The sequence below is a fragment of the Ovis canadensis genome, chromosome 24 (assembly GCF_042477335.2).
Source record: "Ovis canadensis isolate MfBH-ARS-UI-01 breed Bighorn chromosome 24, ARS-UI_OviCan_v2, whole genome shotgun sequence".
Classification (NCBI taxonomy): Eukaryota; Metazoa; Chordata; class Mammalia; order Artiodactyla; family Bovidae; genus Ovis; species Ovis canadensis.
The window spans coordinates 37,873,126-37,896,732 of NC_091268.1; the positions used below are offsets into that span (position 1 = coordinate 37,873,126).

Below are 23,607 nucleotides of genomic sequence, written 5' to 3' on the forward strand. Positions count from 1 at the left end.
TTTTCTTTAGCAGCCTGTAGCTGAGGCTTTGAGAAAGGGGGAAACGTGTCCTCTTTGCTCGTGTCCTTTCCTGTTTACGTATGTGCCAGGCTGGGAAGGTGACCTTTGGAGCCCGACACACCCACATGGTGCCCGATGTGAGATGCCCAGTGGAAGCTGCAATGGGGCTTCTGGCCCGACATGCACCCAAGATGGGTGGGCTGCCTTGGGCCAAAACCAATAGCCTATCTGAACACAGAGTTTTCACTGAAAAGAAATTGACCTAGCCATGCAAAGCAGCACTGGTTTTATATCCGGAGGACAAGAAATCGACCCCTTCCATTGAAAAAGGAAGTAATTTCTTAAAAATGGAAACATCAGCCGAGTATTATTAAACAGGACTGGAGAGGGCCACCGTAAACTCCTACACCCGGACCTGCAGCACCTCTTGGTGCCAGACCCCCAGACTGCCCAGGATTCTGAGTGGAGAGAACACAGGCCCCACAAGGCAGCTTAGGCTGGAGTCTGTGCCAACAGCAGCGAAGCAACGCTGTGTATTATTTTCCGGTCACGTTCGCTGCTTCATTGCACGGAAGAGGTGAGGCGGCTTGGCAGAAAGACAAGCGAGAAAGCGGGGGGACAGAGACGGGCATTTACGATGCGGATGCACAGGGAGACTAAGAACTGGTGGTGGTGCCCGGGCTGCCCGGGGGCCCGCGGAGGCCCAGCACTGATGCAGATGCACGCAGAAGCCAGAGAGAGCAGACCGCCTGGTGGAAGGGACCCCACCGGGACACATGGCTCAGGAAGGGTTCCTCTCGGCATGTGGACACGCGTCCTTCAGCCACTCTGCTGTTCGAATCCTGAATGCCAGGTGGGCAGTGTTACCCCAGCATGGCTCTGACACCGTTCCGCACGTGATGGGGGGAGGGGCCCACTGCAGGAAGGAAAGGGAAAGCCCACGAACCCGGAGACCTGGGCGCTCCTGGGAAGTCAGAGGTCAAAGGCTGCTTTTCTTTGGTGGAAAGAGCAAGTAGGGTACAAGAAATCGACTCCTTCAGTTGAAAAAGGAAATAATTTCTTAAAAATGTAAACACAAGCCGGGCATTATCATACAGGACTGGAAAGGGCCAACATAAATTCCTACCCTAGGACCTTAAAGGAAGGGGTGAGGGGGTGGAGGGCAGTGGCCACTCTCAGAACTCTCAGGAGGCCCCTTGTCCCTGGTGAGGGCCCCAGCCCTGGTCTGTGGAACTCTGAACAAAACCAGCAGCCAAGGGGCCTGGCCCTTCTCAGAAGACAGAGCTCTGGGACAGTCCACTCAAAGGCCAGATCTTACTTCAAATACTTTGTCCCTTTATTTAAAGCAATGATTCTCAACACAGGCAGAAGAGGGCCAGCTGACCTTCCCCTGCGGGGGTGGGGGGGGTAGGGGTGGGGTTGTTGAGGGGGGGACATCAGAATCACCCAGGGACTGCTGAAAATGATTCCTGCCATCACCTCCCTGTGCGTGACCCTGCGATGCTGAGGGGCGGGCACACTCCAGACCCCGCCGGAACTTTCAGGTCAAAACTGGACAGGGTGTCCCATCCCCACCTTGGTGTAACGTTGGTAGAGGATGGCTGTGAGAGCCGTTGGCTTAGAGACCACTCCAGAGGCAGACTTTACCACTGGGGCTGCCCCTTCAACAACAGACCCTTCAAGTGACAGACCTGCAGTGCTGGGTCAGAGTTCACAGAGAACACCCCCCCAGCCCCACTCCCCGGGACGAGAGCGATCAGAGTGTGAGGAGAACACAAAACACACATGTAAACGGACAACAGAAATTAACAAGACAGGACGTGTTTGCTAAGTCACTGCAGAAAAATGGTATAGACAAGGGTCGCAAACATAACTGTGTGCAGGGGCGCCGTAGGAGCTCGATCCGGTGGGGAGCATGTGCGTGATCTGCCCCAAGGCGGCAGCCGCTCCTGGGAGCTGGCCCCATGTCACCATGTGGGAAAGCAGATCCAGCATCATCAGACCCTCTGAACTTCCAAGAGAAGCCAGAGATTAGGACTGTTAGGGTTTTTAAATGATGGCAATTAGTTTAAAAAAAATTTTTTTTTTTTTAATGAGAAACAGCTGTTTGCGACTTCTGGTGTAGACCATAAATGCTAGAGCGATTTGGGAGATGCAAGTGTTCACTGTTGGCTTCAGTTGTCAGAGAAGGCTTCTCAAGGAGGGGAGCTTGGTGAAAGTCTTAGAAGTTGGATAGGAATTAAGTAGACCAGGAGGACTTGGGCTGAGAAGAGAGCAGGGATCCTGAGTCTGGGAACGGACACTTTCGTCCACACTCTTGCTCCAGGTGATGGGGCATGAGTGGGAATGGAGAGGAGGCATCAGAAAGGAAGGGAAAGAGGGCTCTGAGGTTTGAAACCTGGATTGTCTGAGGGAAAGGAGGTCCCGAGGAGCCCAGGTGGAGGAAAAGGTCAGCTGGTGTGGGGGAGCATCAGTTTGCTGCTTGAGATACGCTGAGTTTAAGACGACAGCCAGCCGTCGCCTGAGACTGAGGCTGTGTGGATGAGGATGCAGGTGAGAGTGGAGGCCTGGAGAAAGAAGGTGGGGAAGGGGGGAGGCAGAAGGACACAGGAGCAAGGACTGGATCGCACAAAAGGCCCAGTTTCTGCTGTGGAGAAAACACAGCCCCAACAATGGTGGAAAACACAAAATGAGTGGGGGAACCGGCAAGGAAGAGCCCATTCAAGCCACGTCACACGCCAGAATCTGACAATCCAGAATCATTGGCCCGTTGGGATTTGCAGTGCTTTTTGTTTTCCATTTTTGGTTTTAATAGCAAAGTGATTTGAAGTGGAAATTATAGACCACATAGCACATGGGTGGGAAGCTGGTTAGAAAATTGAGGTGGTCGATAGAAAGGAGTCATTTGGAGGCTCTTCAGCCTCCCAGAAAAACAAAGGAAAATGCGATGAAAGGAGGCTCCATGCTGAGGACAAGCAGGTACTGAACGAAGGTCAGATGACCAGAGTGGAAGACCAGGGCGCTGGGTGGGAGGCTGAGCTTTTTCCTACCATAAGGATACTCTGAGTCTTTCTAGAAACAGAGAAGAAGGAAGAGGAAGACAGAACTAAGATAAAGGCAGATTGGAGGCAGAGGTGGAGGGGCTGAACTGCAAGACTTGGGCGAAGGCAGCAGCCTCAGAGAGAGAGAATCTCATTTCTTTCGATGGCTGCTCCCGCCACACACCGGCTTCTCTCGTCCCTTCTAAAACGCCTGCCTGCCCCTGCCCCTGCCCGTTCCCCTGACTTTCTGACATGCTTCTCCAGGGAAAATAGCCTTGGGTAAAAATAGAATGGGAGCTTTTCAAAAGGGGGGAGTGGAGCTGCTAAAGGAATTTCTTTTTTTGTGTCCTTTAGCCAACCCTTCCAGACTAGGCTTCAAAGGCTAAGACGGTGAGCTTTACTATTTTGTCCTGTGTAGAGCACTGCGCAAAGGAGGTATCCCGTAACTACAGGCTCTTGGCGCTCTCACCAGCAAGAGCCGGCCCTTTGCAAGGCTGAGTGTTCGCTGGAAGCATCGTTCCTCTGTACTGTGACTCAACCCCATTACCCAAGAGTTAGGCGATGGGATCAGATGGGAGATGGGCTAAAGGGTCAGGCAAGGCACAGAATTTTCTAATTCTGAAATCTAACAACTCTCAGGCACAAAGACTATCTTTTGGGATTGCCTACTATTAATATTTAGGAGAGACGAGTGGTATTCTTGAGGGGCCAGTGTGTAAGCACAGCCACACCCATGCACACACGTGTATGTTTCACAATCACTGAGTTGTCACACTCAGCGTCTGGCTTAATCCTCTTTAAGCTCAAGACCAAGGCTTCTGTTGGGGGCATTTAAGTTCCAAATGTCAGGACCATACCATAAGGCAAAGCATGCAACATGTCTGAAGGGGACAGCAGTGTCTATCATTTACTGATCTCTGCTGGGAGATGCTCTGATAGCAAATCAGAGGATCAGAATCAAGACTAAGCATCAAGGGAAAGTTCGGACTGCTCATAACTCAAGGGTAGGATCAGCAATGTGCCTGAACATAGTGGGCAAAGTGAGTGCTGATGAGAACAAGATACGAATGAGGTGGTCATGTCCTCATGACCCAATCACACTGATTACATGCCTAATGCTGTGGTATCAGGTACCGGCTTCTAAAATTTCTTTTGGGAAGCCCCCAACTTTTTTCTTAGAATGTATGCTCCTGGAATCCCAGAGCCAGAATAACGTCCTATGGAACAAATAACGTGTTTGGGAGAAGGTAATTAGAGGCTAGAAGGTTTTGAGCCTAGTTAGAAGACAGAAAAATAGGCGCTCCCCCAAAGGGTGCAGCTTTCTCTTCAACTGAAGGTTTCAGAAGAACTGCGAATGTTCCATTAGTATGTTAATTTGGGCTTGGAAGAAATTAGAGAATGCAGCAAGGGAAGATGAAAGTGTGCTGGGGAACAGTGCCCGCCTAGGCAGAGCAGCTTTGTCCAGAGGAAACGCATGCAAAGGAGCTGGGTGAAGAAGAACAAAGGCGGAAGTGGCAGAGGCAAGAAGGAGGCGTCAGGCCAGCACGCAGGTTACGTTACCTTGATGGGCTCGCAACTCGGGAAGGGCCTTTTCTAAGACTGCTAATGCTTTTCTATGGTAATCTGCTTGAGCTTCTAATAACTGAGAACAGACCCACATTCAAAAACAAAAGTAACGTTAGCATTGGATGGACATACACACAATGGCTGAGCAAAACCAAAAATGACATCTTTTGCAAAAAAAGCTAAAATGACTCAACTTTTACAGTGCTTTCATGTCTTGCCAGGGCAAAGTGCTTACCGTAATAAAGAATTTGCCGTACTCCCCTTCTTTGGCCATAAAGTTGTACATGTCCGCTGCAAGTTGATCCTGAGTAAGTGGAAGAGGAGATGTGTCATTGAAGAAAAGAGATGTGAAAGCAAACAGCATCTGAGAATTGATATCCATGAACTCCGAGAGCAAAACGTGATGAAACAGCCACAGACTAAATGTCCATCAACTGATTGGTATGCTCATACACAGGGATGATGAAAAGAATAAGTACGCTTATTATGGCCTGATCTTATTAGGTATGGCCTGATAACAAACCTCTAAGGTTTATTAAGACATGAAACATAGAACATTACTTCTGGTATAGTAAAAGTGTAAAAGAGGGAGAGGAAAGATTTTTACCACCATGTTTGTAGAAAAATACCTCTAGGAAAAAAAGCAAGAGGGTTTGCTTAATAACAGGGGTTACCTGTTGGGAGCAGTGGGAATTAGGAGGAGAAGGACAAGGGCGGAAGAAAGACTTTATACTGTTTTATACTTTTGATATTTGAACTAACATACAAAGGACTGGTTCAAAATTGGGAAAGGAATTCGTCAAGGCTGTATATTGTCAACCTGTTTATTTAATTTATATGCAGAGTACATCATGTGAAATGTTGAGGTGGATGACTCACAAGCTGGAATCAAGATTGCTGGGAGAAATATCAATAACCTCAGATATGCAGATGATACCACCTTAATGGCAGAAAGTGAAGAGAAACTAGAGTCTCTTGATGAGGGTGAAAGAGAATGAAAAAGCTGGCCTAAAATTCAACATTTAAAAAACTAAGATCATGGCATCTGATCCCATCATTTCATGGCAAAAGTGGAAACCGTGACAAATTTTATTTTCTTGGGCTCTAAAATCACTGCAGATGGTGACTACAGCCATGAAATTAAAAGAATTCATGGAAATCTTGAAAGAAAAGCTATGACAAACCCAGACAGCATATTAAAAAGCAGAGACATTACTTTGCCAACAAAGGTCTGCATAGTCAAAGCTATGGTTTTTCCATTAGTCATGTACAGATGTGAGAGTTGGACCATAAAGAAGGCTGAGCACCAAAGAATTGATTTTTGAACTGTGGTGCTGGACAAGACTCTTGAGAGTCCCTTGGACAGCAAGGAAATCAAATCACTCAATACTAAAGGAAATCAACCCTGAATATTCACTGGAAGAACTGATGCTGAAGCTGAAGCTCCAATACTTTGGCCACCTGATGCAAACAGCCAACTCACTGGAAGGAAAGACAAGAGAAGGGGGTGACAGAAGATGAGATGGTTGGATGGCATCATCGACTGACTCTATGGACATGAGTTTGAGGCAAACTCTGGGAGATAGTGAAGGACAGGGAAGCCTGGTGTGCTGCAGTCCATGGGGTCACAAAGAGCTGGACACAACTTAGTGACTGAACAACAACAAAATGAATTACTTACATAAAAATTCGCTTAAAACTGATAAGTTGGGCAATTGGATATATCCATATTTCAAAATTTCATATATACACATACACACACACACACACATATATATATATATATATTTTTTTTTTAGTGTACTACTTTCTGTTTTGGATAGGGTTCTGGATCTAGGAGAGTAAAACATTTCCCTGAGAGTTCTCAAACACAGATCTACTTTCATGAGGGTTTGAAGTTTGAGTTGATTATATGTATGGTCTAGAAATCCTTAAAATGAGAAAGTTTAGTTTAAAATTGCCCTGGGCTGGCAATACTCTCTGGGAGACTGACTCCTAATCCCAAGAAGGCCCACAGATAAAGTCCCTCTTAAAATAAGCTCATGATACAAAACTGAAGAACAGTCCACCATAAAGGAGAAACAGTCCACCATAAAGGAAACTCTCCCAGAAAATTTAAGAAAACAAAATGAACAAAGACTTAAGCATACATAAGTGACTGAAAACATTAAAAAAGAATAATGCACTATCAAAAAAGGCAGACTTGAAGAATTAGAACTTTAAAATGAAAAATATAGTCAGTGGAATTCAAAACTCGATGTTAATTAAACATCAGATCACACATAGCAAAAGAGAGAATCAGTGAAGCAGAACTTATATCTTAGGAAACTACCTAAAGGTAGGTAGTTTCATAGTAGGTAAAATAGTTTCCTAACTATCTTAGGGAACTAGAAGTTAACATAAAGAGAGGAGGAGACAGAAAATATTTTCCTAAGTTTTCACCATTTGACTTTCTGACAAGCCATGGTGTGGAAGTTCAGAGAAGAGACATCAGCCCATAATGCACCAGGTCAGACACCCAAACTGCTAGCCAGATTTATTTCCAATAAGGAACCAGCAGCCGAGAGCTAGGTTAGACCAGATATGAACAACAATGGCAAAGCTACAACTCTCTAAACAAGAAAAAGCCAATGTGAGGCTTTTATCAGAAGCATTTGTGTGCTTACCATCTTTTTAAATGCAAAGGGTATGGCATGACTTCAGTATTAATCCTTACCCACTATACTATTTTCAACAAGTCGTTTTATTGCAAATTGTCCAAGGTTTCTTATCTTGAAAAGTGAATTATAGCATAACCTGAATAAACCAAAATACCCAGTCCTAATGCCAGTTTTGGAAAACGGTGAATAATAAGAGGAGGAAAAGTTTCAGGCCATGATTCTAAGACTCACCAAAGACTTGTTTCTTTACCACTTTAAATAACATTTGGAATAAACATCTATTTTCGTAGATAAATGCATAGAGAATAAGATCACTTAACCACCTAGCCTGGAATTTAATTTATGAGATACAAATTTTATATTTCTCCCAAGTGAGAAACCAATTGTCCTAGCAACATCTTAAAAATAATCCTTCCCTTTCTTGTGGACATATTATGACTATATATTCAACCTTAAACATAATAGCATTCATTCTAGAAAACCTATATGATTCTGTTTTTGTGCTTACTCTGCATTATTTTAATGCCCATAACTTTTATGATATGTTTGTCTATAGTTTTCTCCCTTTATCTCCCCCCATTCTTTTATTTTATTTATTTTTAGTTGGAGGACAATTGCTTTACAATATTGTATTAGTTTCTGCCATACATCAACATGAACCAGCCATAGGTATATCTATTAAAATCTTTGTTTTAAATAAGCTTAGACATTTTAATCAAGTTTTTAAAAAATATCCTACTTGAATTTAAAAAATAATGTTTTATTCTGATTATAAAGCAATGTAGAGTCTTGGAAAATAAAGCAGGAAGAAGAAAACAGAAACCACCTTGAATATCATTCAGGGAATTCTAACAGGAATTATATAAGACATTAAATAATTTGCAATATTTGACCTTTCATCCATCACTTGCAAAAACCAAAAGACTGATTTAAGTACACCTTCCTTAGGGAATTTTCCTACCTTGCACTGTTCTACTTTATTTCCAGCTTCATCCATCTCTTCCTTTAGGGTATCTATTTTTGATGGAAGCCCCTGAAAGTTGGTTCCTGAAGATTTGTGAGCCTGGTTCCACCTACAAAAACACAGGGGTAGGTATTATCTGAGAAGCCACTGTATATACGCAATCTTATGGAGTCGAGGACCTAGCAGAGACAGATTCCTTTCCCAAAACTGATTCTATCTGGGGTGTCAGTACCTAGGATGCCAGCTTCTCTGGAGCTTATCCTCTAAGAAAGGAAACTGGTGGAAGTGACGCAGGCTTCCCGCTGGGACCGGACCCTCGAAGTGCCGGGAGGAGCTGTCCACTCCGAGCAGAACTGACACACCTTATCTCTTGCGAGCCCCACTGCTGGAAATCAGTCCATGGAACTTCTTCCTCTAGCGTCCAATCTTGGGATCGTCGCCATGAAATACCCCCTTGTTCTCTTTCTTTGATCTGGAACGTTCCCTGTGCCACTGGGGGTCCGTTGCTGCTCTTCAGGACCCCTTATAACACTGCCAACAACTGTCCTGACCTGTGACTACTTTCAGCAAGTGAAAGCCAGAACTTCAGTCATGGAGCTAGTAATTGATAGCAGTGAAAGCACTTTAAGAATTAAAATCACCTGTAAGGATTAATACTCCAAAGACAACAGCTACAGCAAATCTGAAACATAATGTGGAATGTTTACATTCCTTTCACAGTAAGTCAAAAGGACTCCCTTCCCCCAAATTATACAGCAATAGTCACGGCGGTGGGGGGGCCGATGCATGGGGAATAACACTCTAAAACAACTTCTCTTCGGTTTTCAAGTGTGTTTTGACTTCTTTTTAAATATGGACATACCTGCTATTGTGGAAAGTTCTAGCACTTCAAATTTAAACATGGATGTTATAAGGATGCAGATGAGAACCCATGTTAGCAACTTATCCAGCTTCCCAGATGACTGCATTGCCCTCAAAAGGCTCTGCCCCACTCTTTCATGCTCCTGATATGGTGCCCTCCTTCACAACGAGGCTTCAGTAAATCTGCTAAAGCAAAGCTGGCGATGGAAAAAGCATTGACTTTGAAGTCTGATAGGCTCAAGTCTAAAGCTCGGCTCTGCCTTCATGAGCTGTGTGACCTTGGGCAATGGTCTAACCTCTCTGTGCCTCAGGTTGTCTCATCTGCAAAACTAAGAAAACAAATACCATTTGCATGCCAGAAATGTCCTAAGCAACAAAGGAGAGAACAAACATATGTGTATATGCGTGTGCACGTGACGGAGCCCCACCTGATGTTAGCTGTTGCCATTTTCCTCTAGGGAAAAACAACAGGAATAAGTAAAACTAACAAGGAAATATTCATCTATTTCAGCTTCTCATCATTAAATGAACGGGGCCACAAACGCAGGACGAAGAATCAGTGTTGAAATCTCCTACAGGATACGTGTGTTGCAGATGTAAATTGCGGGTAGGTAGGCATCTATAATATTGCTCAACCAACTCCAGCAAGAGTGACTCACAGCTTTGTTCAGTTAACCATAAAAATATTCTTCCTTTTCTTCAGCAAAAATCTACCACTGGGCAGCCTGCACTCCCCGATACTGGATCTGGCCACAAGATTCTAATCACAGGTACACAGATGGCAAGACGATGATGGACTTTGCGTTCAGAATCCTAGCTCTGCTGTTTAGTATGTCTCAGGGCCAAAGCGAGTCACAGACACGCCATGTGCACGTCCCTCCTGTCTCTGCAATACAAGTCTCCTCTCAAAGTAGGAGACATCACATAACCTCCTAACCCCCGTCCCCCAACAACCCTCACTGAAGGGTCTCTGCATTTAGTATCCGACAGAGTCTGATTCACAGTAAAGATCTACTTCATGTCTGCTGAAAACGTGAACAGGCAGACTGATAGGGACTGGTGCGAGAATCGAAGAACTGACATATCACGTATGTGTAACTGGCATGTGGCAAGCACCCGGTAGGTGGTGGCAATCACCATTTTCACCACGTGTTAATCCCTAGATGTCTCTTTTATCACCTCAACATTTGTTATATCAGGATGTGTCTTACCAACTGATTTGTACATTTAATACAGTGGTGTTTCTATTTCATTTCCCTCTTGAAGATGGGTATTAAATCAGTGGTGCATCTGACACTCCATGGCATCTTAGAAACAAGGAAATGCAGCCCTGTTACAGACTCTCTCAACCTGCGGTAAAAGCATCTGACACACAGAAAGTCAGTAAATGGTGGCTGTGTCTCCATTTATTTGCCAAACAGAAATAACCACATCTAGTTCACAAGAGCGCAATGACGACTATTAACAAAGTAGGGCTCAGCAAAACCACCTGTTTTGCAAATAAAGTTTTATTCAAACACAGCCTTGCTCATGCATTTACACATTGCCCAGGGCTTTTATGCTACAACTGCAGAGCTGAGTAGCCGGAACAGGGAGCATCTGGGTGGCAAAGCTGAAAATATTCATTATCTGGCCCTTAGCAGAAAAAGCTTGTCAATCCCCGTATAAGGTATAAGAAAGGATCGGGCCTATAAGGGCATCTCCCTTATCCCCATGCTTCTCATATGAATCATCGATACAAACGCCCTCACGGATGGAGCTCAGGCTGGAGCCCGGAGCACTGACAGACAGGTCACTTGACACCAGCCCTCTGGGATGGTTACTTGGTTTTACTTAGTTCCTCCCTGTTGAGCACAGCATTTCTTTCTTTCTATTTTTGAGTTAATTATACTGTATTTTGAATTATTTTCCCAGCTTTTCTGAATGTATTGCATGATGTTTTCTCTGATACAGTAAAACATTTGAGTATGCAATAGATTACAAGGTCTGCAGTGATGAGTTAGAGATAAAAGTGCTTTTTAATCTGTTTGCAGACACAGCTTCAGATATAGTTCTTCCTGTTTCTGGTTGTTGGCAGAACATAAGCAGTTTCTTACATGTTTTTAAAATTTACAGTCAGGCTCTTTCCCTTTATCTGGAAGGAAACCGAGTTCCCCTTTCCGCAGTGCTTTCATCTTGTGGAAAAGAGACCACAGGAAAGTGCAGATGAGAGGAAGGTCGGAGGGGAAGAGACGTTCGATAAAATATGACAATTAACAAATGAAACTATGCTCTGGGAAGCAAGGACCATTTACTCCCTTCCTTGAGTCCTGTCTGTTCTCCACAAGCACGTGCAACGTGAAGGAATGCCTGTTCTAGGATGGAGTGGAATGCCTGTTCTAGGATGGAGTGGAGCACAGAATCCCTTGACTGTGAAAAATAATCAAAAGCACACGAGTGTATCTTGACACAGTGGGACCCTTCGCGGTTGCTAAGGTCACAGATCTATTTATTCCTACACTCCACTACTCCAAGAGCAAGGCTCTTAGTTTTTCTTAGAACTGTCTCTTCTTCCCTGAATACACTTAGGTTTTTTTTCTTTTTCCTGTCTCCTTTCACTGTTGGTTGATTAACAGCAGGGTGTTCTAACACCATCCCACTGGGAGAATGGGGCCAGAAAGCAGGTGTAAGTGGGTTGTGACTCAGTCAGTCAGGTGTGTGAGTCTGCAGCGACTTCCGCTTTGTCCACCCAGTGGTCTTTATCTGTGTTGAGGAGGGGGATGTCATGGAAGACCGCATTATGGGTTATTTTTTGGCTTTATCTTACCTGGCTCTGACCGAGTCCCAGTCTAACACCAGCTTGGCGAGCTGCTTCCTCTGCTTCTGGATGTTGGGAATCTCAACCTGCAAAGAAGAACACACCAACACACCATGTGGGACGAGCTCCAGGATTTTCAGTTTAACATTTGAAAGTGTAATCTTTATTTACAAATGTTTTTTTCTCTTTAGGCAAAGGATTTTGTACCCTCCGCTTACTCCCCTTATATCCAAAAAGAAGCAAACACGTCAAAAGCACTGACTGTTAAAATTTCAGGTACAAGCGAACCTTCCCTGCCCAGCCCCCACTGAAGCCCCCACCTCTGCGATGCCGTACAGAGGGTCCACAATCTCCTTCTCCACAAAGACTTCGTGCTGAGAGAGTTCCAGAGCCAGCTGATTCTCAGCATCTCCACACGTCTCCAGCATCTTCCTTTAAAAAACAAGATGCCCCAACAACACAAGTACATCCATTAAATCTGGCCCCCAAAGCCCACAGAGCCAGCTCCACACTCCCCACGATGGGAACACCTTAGGGCGCTCCACGATAGAGCCTTAAAAATGCTATAAATTTATTAGGGCGTGAGTCCACAGGCCTGTTCTTTAAAATGAACAAGACTACCTCAGGTACACTGTGTGTATGCAGGGGTGGGATGTGTGTAAACAGTGAGGTGGCGACTCACTGAAAGGTTAGGCCCTTGGATCAGGGGACAACCAAGTATTCTCAAAAGCACTCTGAAAATCGTTTAAAACATACATCAAGTTCATTATTCTATTTTGGTTTTTGTCTGCTAGAAAATAATAGTGAAGTTCATTACACTGTATCTGTTTTCTGTCTTCACGGCCTAGGCAGTGCCCTTCAAAGAACGACAGAGAACTACAGGGTGCAGAGCATGGCAGACCCTGGAAATGGGCTGAAAAGTCCAAAAGTCATACCCAGCTGGGAAAGGAGGGCCTGTGTTACAGCAGGAGAGAGCTGACAGGCTCAGCAGAATAAACACTAACCTATCAATTACTTCATTATCGGCCCTCTGTAGCATCGATCCCTGCTTCTATTAAAAGAAAGATTCTCTAGCATCCCAGGGGCCTCCCCTGGCGCCTAAGCCGATCCCCTGGCAGATGGGCCATGCCATCACACTCACGGTTCCTCTGGTCACACAGGAGGCCGCCCCCCAGCCACCCACTTCCACCAACCCACAGGGCTCTCAGCTCTCTTTCTGATAGCAGTCAATTCTTACCCCAGGAGAGAGTCTTCCAGCTGAGTTGATGCTTCCTGCATATTCTGAGCGAGAGCTGTCAGAGGGAGTTTTTTCTGGAAGGCAGAAGACAATGGGGTTTTACTTTTTTTCATTAGAGTTGACACCCATTCTTAATTACCTGCGTCAGATCATCAATCACTGGTTTCTTCTCCAGGTACACTGCACAGATAAGAGATACCTGTTTAGGTTTAGATTCTGGTTTCAAAGGTATCAATTGTCTGACTTAACCTCTGTGTTCATTTCCTCATGCCTGGAAATTAGGGCTAACAGTACAAGGGTCCTAGGGCTGTCTGTTGACTAAAGGAGATATATCAAGGTCAAGAAACCACCCACATGGTAGGTACTTAGTAGATGTAAGCTGCTATTATTACTGTTGTTGCTATTACTATAATCACTGATTAATCAAGAGCAAACTATGTCCCACGTACTAGGGACATGGGACATAAGACACAGATCATGCCCTCTGATTATCATGGCAAATAAATGCCATGAACTGCTCAAATTTCAAAAACTGCTAGAATACTCATCCTTAAACTGGCTCTTACATTGGCTGTAATTATAAAGATTTTGCTTCAGTTAAAAATTTGAAAATATCAAGCTAAATATCCAAAAAAGATTTTTAAGCATAAAACCATTTCTGTTCCTATCAGAGATTGGTTTTTCAGCTGGAAATGACCGTAAGGGTCATCTGATTAATGTTCGCATAGTGTGGCTGGGAAATGGGAAGCCCAGGGTGCTTACGTAGCCTGACCAGGCACCCCAGTGAGGGCATGGAGCCAGACCTTGGTGCTGATGGCCTGAGCCCCGGTTCAGAGTCTGTCCATACCTGGCTGGTGGTTTATCTCAGAATATGGGCAGAAGATGCCAGGACAGCTGCACGTATGGTGTTGGTCATAACACCATAAACTGCTAATAAAAATGCTTTCAATGCTGTAGTACCTCATGTCATTTTGCCTTCCAAGTAGGAACAGCACTCAGGTTTAAAACCCAGGGTTCACCTTGCTGTGGCATAGCTCTGCCTCGACCTCATGCACAGCACCTGCCTTTCCTGCTTTCAAAGGGGTCCACTCAATATACTTATAGAATTTCTCTGGAAGGCTATACAAGAAACTCCTACTACTGGTGGTCCTGGAGATGGGGACTGGGTGCCCAGGGAACAGAGGTGGGAGAGACATCATGTTACGTTCACTTGAATATTATGGATTTTGACCATGTAAATGGACAGCCCATTCAAAATGGTACATTTAAATTTAAAAATAAGTAACAATGGGGACTTCCCTGCTGTCCAGTGCACTTCCATGCAGGGGTCATGGGTTTGATCCCTGGTCAGGGAACTAAGTTCCCACATGCGGCATGGTGCAGCAAAAATAAAACAAAATAACATAAAAAATAAATTAAAATAATAACAACAAATATGTTCATCCAATTCCCTTCCCCATCAGGTTATTTTCAAATAAACAACAGGCTTTATCTGTCCTACAAGGAGACGCTTCTGGCTTTCACCTTTCTAGACTAGGAAGCTATATAAGAAAACAGGCAGTACACTTGATCACAATAGAGGATAATTCATACCTTTTAGTGATGCTGCCTTTCTAAGGGAACTTAATGTATGCTCAATGCAATAAGGAAGAGAAATATACTTTGTACAACTCTAGATAGAGGTCTATGGGGAAACAAATCATAAAGAGAAGAGTTTATTTTGACACGTATCATTCAAGTACCCAGCTGTAACTAAGCTGTGGTTTCCATGCCCTGACTCCCAAGCACAACAATCCCGTTTCCTAATGTCCAGATTACAGACATTCCGCTCATTAGACGCTTGAGCTGATTAATGAAGATGCTGTCTATTCACATCAGACACCTCCACAGAGATGGCTGAGGGTCTCCTAATTTACAAAAGGCACGCCAGTTGCTCAAAAATAATTTCAGATCTAACATGTATGACCCACAATATAAGCTGAGAAGTTTGGGTTGAGAAGGCCACCTGCTACGTCTCTCTTCCCTCCAATTCTTGCCTCTCTCCAAGCATGTAAGCTTTTGATGGGGACTGGGGGAGGCTCCTCTGGTATTTCCTCGAGCCTGAGAGACTGCTGTGATTTTCTCAACATGATTGACATCTGATGGCCACCTATCACCTGTCATTTCCATAGTGACTCCTCTTCCCACGTGCAGACTATAGACATTCTCAGAGCCTGTCTTGGGCACTTTGATTTGAGGTTGGAAAATGAAGGCTAAGGCATTAGGTTTCAGAAATGAGGGTGATACACCTTTGCCCCTGCTGCCTGAAGAGGGCTATCACCTGACACTCTTTCTCCTTTACAGCTAGGCTACTGCCTCTTCCAGGAAGCCTCCTGTAACTACCCCTCTCCTCCTCTGGTGTCCATTCTTGGTCCTGGGCTGTGTCTCAAAGTAGACCAAAGGAACAAGAAGACAACTCTGTGTGAAGGGCAATGACCGGTAGCATGAATGGGAGGAAGCAGGAAATAGTGAGACTGATAAGGAAAATTTGATCAGATTATGATGGGCTCAAGTCATCTTCCCCAGGTGGCTCAGTGCTAAAGAATCTTCCTGCAATACAGGAGATGCAGGTTTAATCCCTAGGTCAGGAAGATCCCCTAGAGAAGGAAATGGCAACGCACTCCAGTACTCTTGTTTGGATAATCCCAGGGGCAGAGATGCCTGGTGGGCTACACTTCATAGGGTCTCAAAGAGTTGGACACAACTGAGTGAGTGAGCACACACAAGTCCTCTACAGAGCTTGGACTCTAGGATATTTTGTACAGCACAGAGAAAATGGCCAATATTTTATAACAATTTTAAATGGAGTGTAATCTATAAAATATTAAATCATGCAGAAGGATAACAGGATCAACTTTTCTGTTGTTTGTGTTTGTTTTTTGGCCTCTCTGCATGGAATGTGGGCTCTTAGTTTCCTGACCAGGGATCGAACCTGTGCCCTCTGCATTGGAAGTGCAGAGTCTTAACCCCAGGACCCCCAGGGAAGTCAGGATCAATTTGTGCTTGAGGAAACCAACTCTGGTGATCACACTGAAGAAAGGCTAGAAAAAGAAGGAAATTAAAGGCAGACAATGTAGCTCAAGAAGTGACTGAACAGTCCACATGAGAGGTAATTGGGCCTTGCATGTAGGTGAAGGTGGTAAAGATGGAGTGGAGGTAAGGAATTCAAGACAGAGACACAGACAGAATCACAGGACTTGCAAATCAAGCAGCTATGGGAGGGAGAGGATAAGACAAGCAGGAAATATAAGATACCCTGGACTGCATAATAGGGGGCGTGGAATTCACAGGTCAACACAGAAGGAAGAATAGGTTATGCATGCTGAAATAGACAACCAGGGGAGGCAGTATTTTGCTGATCGAAAATGGCTTACAAGTGCCAACAAGGTCCTACTTGTAGAGCACAGGGAACTCTGCTCAATGTTATACAGCAGCTTGGATGGGAGGTGAGTCTGGGGGAGAATGGATACCTGTATAGGTATGGCCGAGTCCCTTCGCTGTTCACCTGAATCTATCACAACATTGTTGATCAGCTATACTCCAATGCAAAATCAAAAGTTTAATTAAAAAAAAAAAAAAAGACAACATGGTTTACAGGTGCCTGAACAAACACATTAGTTAGGAGCCATGAGGAGAGGAGGGGCCCCAAGGAGTATGAAGGCGAGAATAAGGAGATGAATGGAAGACCCTTAGGGGATGGTATTAACAGGGGAGCAGAACAGAGGCCATGGCAGGAAAATGTGAAGGCATAGTGGTGGCAGGACCAGTGGGTTGGGCCTGGTTCTGATGGCAAGCTGGCCAGAAACATGTGTAGGAAATATCAAAGGAGATGACACAGATCATCTGCCACCAGTTCTTATGACACATCTAGTGACAAATAAAACAATATGGGAAATCATAGCTTCCCTGAAAGCCATCGAAACTCCCACTTTAAAGTTACCTGGGCTTCTAAGGGTCAGAGTACGCTCATAGGCTGGGAACTTGTAACGCTAAGGAGGGAACCGCCTGATGAACAAAGCTGCTGTGCTCTGCTCAAGGGACATGGGGACCGGGACGCTTTGAACAAATGTACCCTGGAGTAGACATCGGATTATTTCCTAGAGCTCATCCTTCCTCCTGCCTATAACAGCATCCTGAGGCCTGCTGAGGATCTATTCTGGTTTTGATGGAGCCTACAAGCTGGAGGTAAGACAACAGTCCAAATTGGGGTGAGCCGTGATTAACTTCAGCTAACCAGCAAGTCTCATCTCCTCACCCAAACTCACCCCCACCCACTGTAACTGGTGGGGGTTGGGAGGAGGTTGTTCAGGAATGGAGAATGTGACCCAACGCACATCGGTGCAATGGGAAGGGACTTCTACCTGCCAATGGTATGGCAAAAAAGAAGCTTCCTCACTCCATTAAGGACACTACAAGAAGACATGCTCTCTACTCCAGTTGGATGTGCACAAAGAAGCAGGTGGCCCGTGGAGGCTGCTGGCAGCCAGCCTGCACATGAGGGATAAAGCAGACACTGAAGCCAGCTAGGAGGAGAGAAGGAAACTGAGGCCCTAGTTACATCACTGAAAGTCTAGACCAAGCCTTACCTGCAGTCATCCCAACTACTGAACTTTTCAATTAGTAAGTCAGTTAATTCTACTTTCTCAGATAATTCATGGAGAAGGCAGTGGCAACCTATTCCAGTATTCTTGCCTGGAAAATCCCATCGATGGAGGAGCCTGGTAGGCTGCAGTCCATGGGGTCGCGAAGAGTCAGACACGACTGAACAACTTCACTTTCACTTTCATGCATTGGAGAAGGAAATGGCAACCCACTCCAGTGTTCTTGCCTGGAGAATCCCAGGGACGGGGGAGCCTGGTGGGCTGCCGTCTATGGGGTTGCACAGAGTAGGACACGACTGAAGCGACTTAGCAGCAGCAGATAATTCAAGACAGGCTTTCAGCTTTCTGCCGTCAAAGGATTTCTAACTGACAGTACAATCTCTAAAGGGCTTCCCTTGTGGCTCAGCTGGTAAAGAATCTGCCTGCAATGTGAGACCTGGGTTCAATCCCTGGGTTGGGAAGATCCCCTGGAGAAGGGAAAGGCTACCCACTCCAGTATTGTGGCCTGGAGAATTCCATGGACTGTATAGTCCAGGGGGTTGCAAAGAGTCGGACACGAGTGAGTGACTTTCACTTTCACTTTCACTCTTTAAAAGCATCTGTGGAGAATTCAGTGTGAGCAGGGCCTTCAGCTCAGGGAAGCATGAAAGAACGCTATGGTCAGGCACGAGTCGTGAGCGTGAGTGGCCATACAAGGTTCATGCCTGCAGCCAAAACTTCTGATGCTGCTTGGGAAAAATCAACTGATAAAGGGCGAGGAGCTTCTCAGGGACACGGGAGCCAGGCTCCGAGCCCCAGCCGGTACTCACGTGTCTCCTCTCTGCGTCGGTGCCATGCTGGCCCTGGAAGCAGGCCATGAGACGCTTGTGGGAATGGTGGCACATGGAGCGCACTGTGTCCAGGCGCCGCTCAATCTGAAAACACAGACAGACGAGTGGTTGGCGGGGCTCAGGAACCAGCTCAGCCTCCTCTCCTGCAGTCTGCATGCAAGCAGGGAAAAGTGTCCTGCCATCGAGTTTTTCAGCTCTCGGGTGTAAATGGAAAAGGTTCCCATGCACCTACACCAGGGTTTCTCACTACTGACAACTGGGCTGGATAATTCTGGGCTAGGGGCAGCTGTTCTGTGCATTATCGGTATGTTCAGCATCATCTCTGGCTTCTACCCACTAGATGCTGGTAGCATCCAACTGCCCCTTTCTGACAATCAAAACTGTCCCTGGATATTGTCAAATACCCTCCCGGAGGCCAAAACGGCCCCTGGTTTTGCAGTGAAGCTTCAGATCCTTTAAAGGCTGACTCCATGTGCAGGAGGAGGGGACAGTCCTGACTAGAGCTTGCTCTTTGATGAGCAGTGGCCAAGTCACACACTAACTACAGCACCAGCAAAGCCCCAGGTCCAACCAGCAGCACTGCAGATGAACAGGCTGAGGCCAGCCCCAGGCCCATTGCCAAGTGGGAAAGCCATGGGGGCATTCAGCTTTCTCCAGATTGTGGCAATGGAGTCCTCCACACACAGTACATCAGACAGAAAAGTCAGAAGATGTGCTCCGCAACTGACACTTGAGATCAGCATTTTCATAATTATTCCTTATTGTTCCTTATTGGGCTTGGGATGGCAGGGGGTGGGGGTGTTTTTGCCTTTATTTATGTATTGTTTTAGAACAAACCTCTAAAGCAAAATGGACAGCCAACAGTAAGAAACTCTGACTCCGGGGGCCCACTCATCATCATTAGCTTCCCAAAATATTATTGCTGGGATATGGCTGTTTATGGCAAAGAGAGCTGCTTTTTACAGGAAGGAATGCCAAAAATGTGTATTCTGATGACTCATTAAGAATGAGGGCAGGCCCTTAGGGATGCTTTCTATTTTAAAGAAAAATCAACAGATTTCAAGCAGAATATATTTTTACCCCAAAACATTTTACCCGAGGAGATGGTTTGGGGCCTCCTTCTCAAGCAGCCCTTCTTCAGACCTGGGGCCCCTACCAGGACCCCAATCTGTAGCCTCATTTATTTAGGACCAGATGCCACATCACTTGTCCCAAATATTATAATGACCTGATTGTAAGGCATTGGAAAATTAATACACATTCTCCATTGGCCATAAAAGCAGGGTCGGGGGAGAAACCCAGAAAACTCCATTTTTACGTGATTCCATTTTCCACTGGTGGTGGTTTAATCGCTAAGTTGTGTCTGATTTTTGCAACCCCATGGACTGTAGCTTGCCAGGCTCCTCTGTCCATGGGATTCTCCAGGCAAGAATAACAGGGTGGGTTGCCATTTCCGTCTCCAGGGGTTCTTCCCAACCCAGGAATAGAATCCAGGTCTCCTGCGTTGGAGGCAGATTCTTTACTGACTGAGCTGCGAAGGAAGCCCCAATTTCCTCTAGAATTCCTTGATGACTCAGACAGTAAAGAATTTGCCTGCAATGCAGGAGACCCAGGTTGGATCTGTGAGTCGGGAATATCCCCTGGAGAAGGGAATGGCTACCCACTCCAGCATTCTTGTCTGGAGAACTCCATGACATAGGAGCCTGGCAGGCTACAGTCCATGGGGTCACAAAGAGTCAGACATGACTGAGCAACTTCACTTTTATAAAGTCCATAAGGACAGAGCCTTGGTCTGTTATGGTCACTGATTTATCCCAAGTGCTTTGATCACTGCCTGGCCCATGAATGGAAGGTAGTATGTGAAGGAACAAGTATATACTGAATCCCTGTACATGGTATTAGAAAAACAAGAGTAAATAATCTGCGGTTCTTGCCCTCCTGGGGTTGACACCCTCTTGGGGAAACTCTATACAAACAAGATAAAAGGGCGGCCTCTTGAACTGCTCTAACTGAGATCTAAGAAAAGGGGAAGGAGGAAAAGCAAACTAAGGGAAGTCTCACACCAGAAACAAGACAGCCTCTGCAGCTGAGACAGTGGTGATCTTATCGACAAGTCACTAATATTTACCCCTTACTACGGGCCAGGCTCTGCTCCCAGGGCTGACCACGCTTAACCCATGAGCCCCTCCTAACTACCCCATGGGGTTATATGTCGATTACCTTCCTTCTAGAGAAGAGTCAAAAGATGTGGAAGTGGAAACTGAGGCAGAGGGAGGTGCAGAGAATTCTTGAGGCCACCGAACTAGTTAGGGGCAGACCTGACATGGAATACAGGTGGCTGGTCACCAGACTCAGAGCTTTGAACCACAACAAACTTTCTTTATGGCTAGAGCCCACAGAAATCAGAGCAGGGAAACAACTGCTACAGACGTGGAGTATCTGTGTTATAAGGAGCTCCTATATGCTGTGATAAACCGAAATGGACAAGAATACGAGAAAGGATATACAGATATACAGAACTGAATCGTTGTGCTGTACAGCAGAAATTAACACAACCCTGCAAATCAACTATACTTTAATAAATTAAAAAAAAAAAAAAAAGGATTTCTAGAAACTAGCAAACTCCTCAGGCCCTAGTGGATGTTTGAGCAGAGAGGCAAGAACAGGCAGTCACTGTCTGAGTCCCGTACAATTTCTGCAATCCTTCACCTGCCAGCAAGAGCTCTGGTCTCTTCTCAGGGCTTTGGGATGAAATTACTGACATGAGATGTGGGAATGAGAATGCTCACAGGAAAACCTAGTGGAACTGGAACAAACAATATTTCTAAAAGTCTGAAAATGGATTTGAAATATCTGATAAAAGTTAGTGGGGAAACAGTGTTAAGAATCTGATTCTTAAGTTACAATATGTGTGTTAGTCGCTAAGTTGTGTCCGACTCTTTGTGACCTTGTGGACTGTAGCCCGCCAGGCTCCTCTGTCCATGGTATTCTCCAGGCAAAAATACTGTAGTGGGTAGCCATTCTCTTCTCCAGGGGAGTTTCCTGACCCAGGGATCGAACCCGGGTTTCCAGATTATTCACCATCTGAGCTACCCAGGAAGCCCTAAACTATAATATTGTACATCAACTATACTTCAAAACAAATTATTTTTAAGATTATGATTCCTTAATAAACCTTTTTTAAAAAACCTAGTCCTTGATAAACATTTCTAGTCCTTAAAAAAAGAAAAAAAAAAAGTGCTCTTAAAATCTTCTACCTGCAGAAGACTGTCATAATTTAGGAGGCTGTTTTGGCATGGGGTGGGAGCAGAGCACAGGTGTTTTTCTAAATTATGCAGCTCCTTCTCTCCACGGGAAGAGACAGAAAGCCATCTGGGAGCAGATCTCTGGTCTCCAGGGACTCCTTGGAGCACACCCGAGGCAGCGTATGAAAATAAAAGGCTAGGAGACAGGTGGAGAAGTCTTAACAAAACCTGCCTGTGGAAGGGGTCCTGTCTTTCTCGAAGTATTCGGTGTGGGTGGGGATGGAGTGGGATTGGGTGAAGTGATGTGTCTATAAGGGTCCCAGCCCTCCTGGGAGAAACGGCCAGCCCCACAGTTAGAGAAACCTTCTGAGAGATGGCATGGAGTAGCCGTAATTAAGGTCCCTGGCAGGAAACACCCCTCCCTGTACAGAGAGGAAAATCTGGCCTAGCCATGTGAGGCCACCCTAGGGCCTCTGGGTGGTTCTGAGAGATCTGTTCACTGTCACTGAAACTCTGAGTCCTGCAGGACCCAACTTAGCTCAGTTTGGGGGAAAAGAAGCATAAAATGGAGCAAAATTTTCCAAACTCTGCTGGAGCTAGTGGGGTCACTGCTGCAGCTGGTGGAGCCTGTTGCATCAGGGGCACCATGCAGCGGCCTGCAGGGACCCGTGACCAGGCCACGGTGCCAACCGCCCAGACGGCCCAGCCAGGCTCCGCCGCCATCCCCCCCCAACACCTGGCACTTGAACGCGGGACTAGCCCCATCTGAACTTCAGAACACGACACCAAAGTTTCAGATCCGCTTTATCACCGTGCAACTCAACTGCTTTTCTTTTCCTGCTCAAAACCATGCTAATCATGCTAATTCTGTTTCGGGAAAAATCCCCCCAAAACAAAGAACCAAAAGGTTCAGTTCTCCCCTATGGGTTTTTTGAGTTGTTTGGTTTTTTTCTACCTATGGGGTTTTTTGTTGTTGTTGTTGTTCTTATTTAAATGGAGCACTTTAAAAAGTCTTTCTTTTGTTACCTGTAACAGATCTTCACTGAGGACTTCTGTTTTCTCGGCCCTGTGGGAAAAATTCAAAGTTCAGAGTTAGACGTCTGGAAATAAAAAACAACCCATGAAACTGAGTAATTAGTATCCTGGAGTTTAAAACACAACAAGTAGAAATGAATGATCACAAGGGGGTAATTTTTACCAGTTTTTATATTAGAGGGCGACTTTAGCAAAGCCACAAAGAAACAAATAAATGAAGTTTGCAGAAACTAGCAACCCTAAAGACCAAATGATTGAGATCAGGGGTTCTCAAACTTGGGCATGCACAGACCCAACAAGGGGGTGGGGGAGGAGGTGTGGCCTTAAAATGCCATATTCCGGAACTGCTACCACGGTAGTGAGATCCTGGATTTGTAACAAGCCCCTCCCTGCCCAGAATTCCCTGGCAGGAGGCCTGTAGACCACACTTTGAGAAAAGACTGCTCTGGAGAAAATTAAACTTCAGTTCTTAAAATGATCACTTCTGAGTTTCACAGCAAACAAGTGTGCCACAGATTCAGAGAGGTTATGCAATCATACACACACGGTAACAACACTTAAGTCTTCCTTCCTTCAGCTATCTCATCTTTACTTTCAAAAGAGACAAAATACTTTCACCCTTATCTACGCTTCAGAACTCCTGCTGACCTGTCTAGAGGACTGATACAGCAGCCGACAATCAGCAGAGACTGTGAGCTGCTGGAACCTCACGTGCCAGATCGCTATCTTCT

The 23,607-nt window shown here is 45.4% G+C and overlaps 1 protein-coding gene across 8 annotated transcripts in view; it reads right to left on the reverse strand.

Annotated features, from left to right (window-relative positions):
• The window catches only part of ARHGAP17 (Rho GTPase activating protein 17), a 97,664-nt gene that overhangs the window by 33,565 nt on the left and 40,492 nt on the right, over positions 1-23,607 (reverse strand). For all 8 annotated transcript variants that reach the window (XR_011252708.1, XR_011252707.1, XM_069570378.1 and 5 more), the window contains exons 2-9: positions 22,868-22,907; positions 18,576-18,680; positions 13,127-13,200; positions 12,210-12,321; positions 11,899-11,975; positions 8,229-8,340; positions 4,843-4,911; positions 4,602-4,683 (exon numbers count right to left, since the gene is read on the reverse strand). Coding sequence is in view for 6 of the 8 variants with exons in the window: in XM_069570378.1 (XP_069426479.1) it covers positions 4,602-4,683; positions 4,843-4,911; positions 8,229-8,340; positions 11,899-11,975; positions 12,210-12,321; positions 13,127-13,200; positions 18,576-18,680; positions 22,868-22,907 (671 nt within the window). In the remaining 2 variants the exon portion in view is untranslated. The remainder of the gene's footprint in view (positions 1-4,601; positions 4,684-4,842; positions 4,912-8,228; positions 8,341-11,898; positions 11,976-12,209; positions 12,322-13,126; positions 13,201-18,575; positions 18,681-22,867; positions 22,908-23,607) is intronic.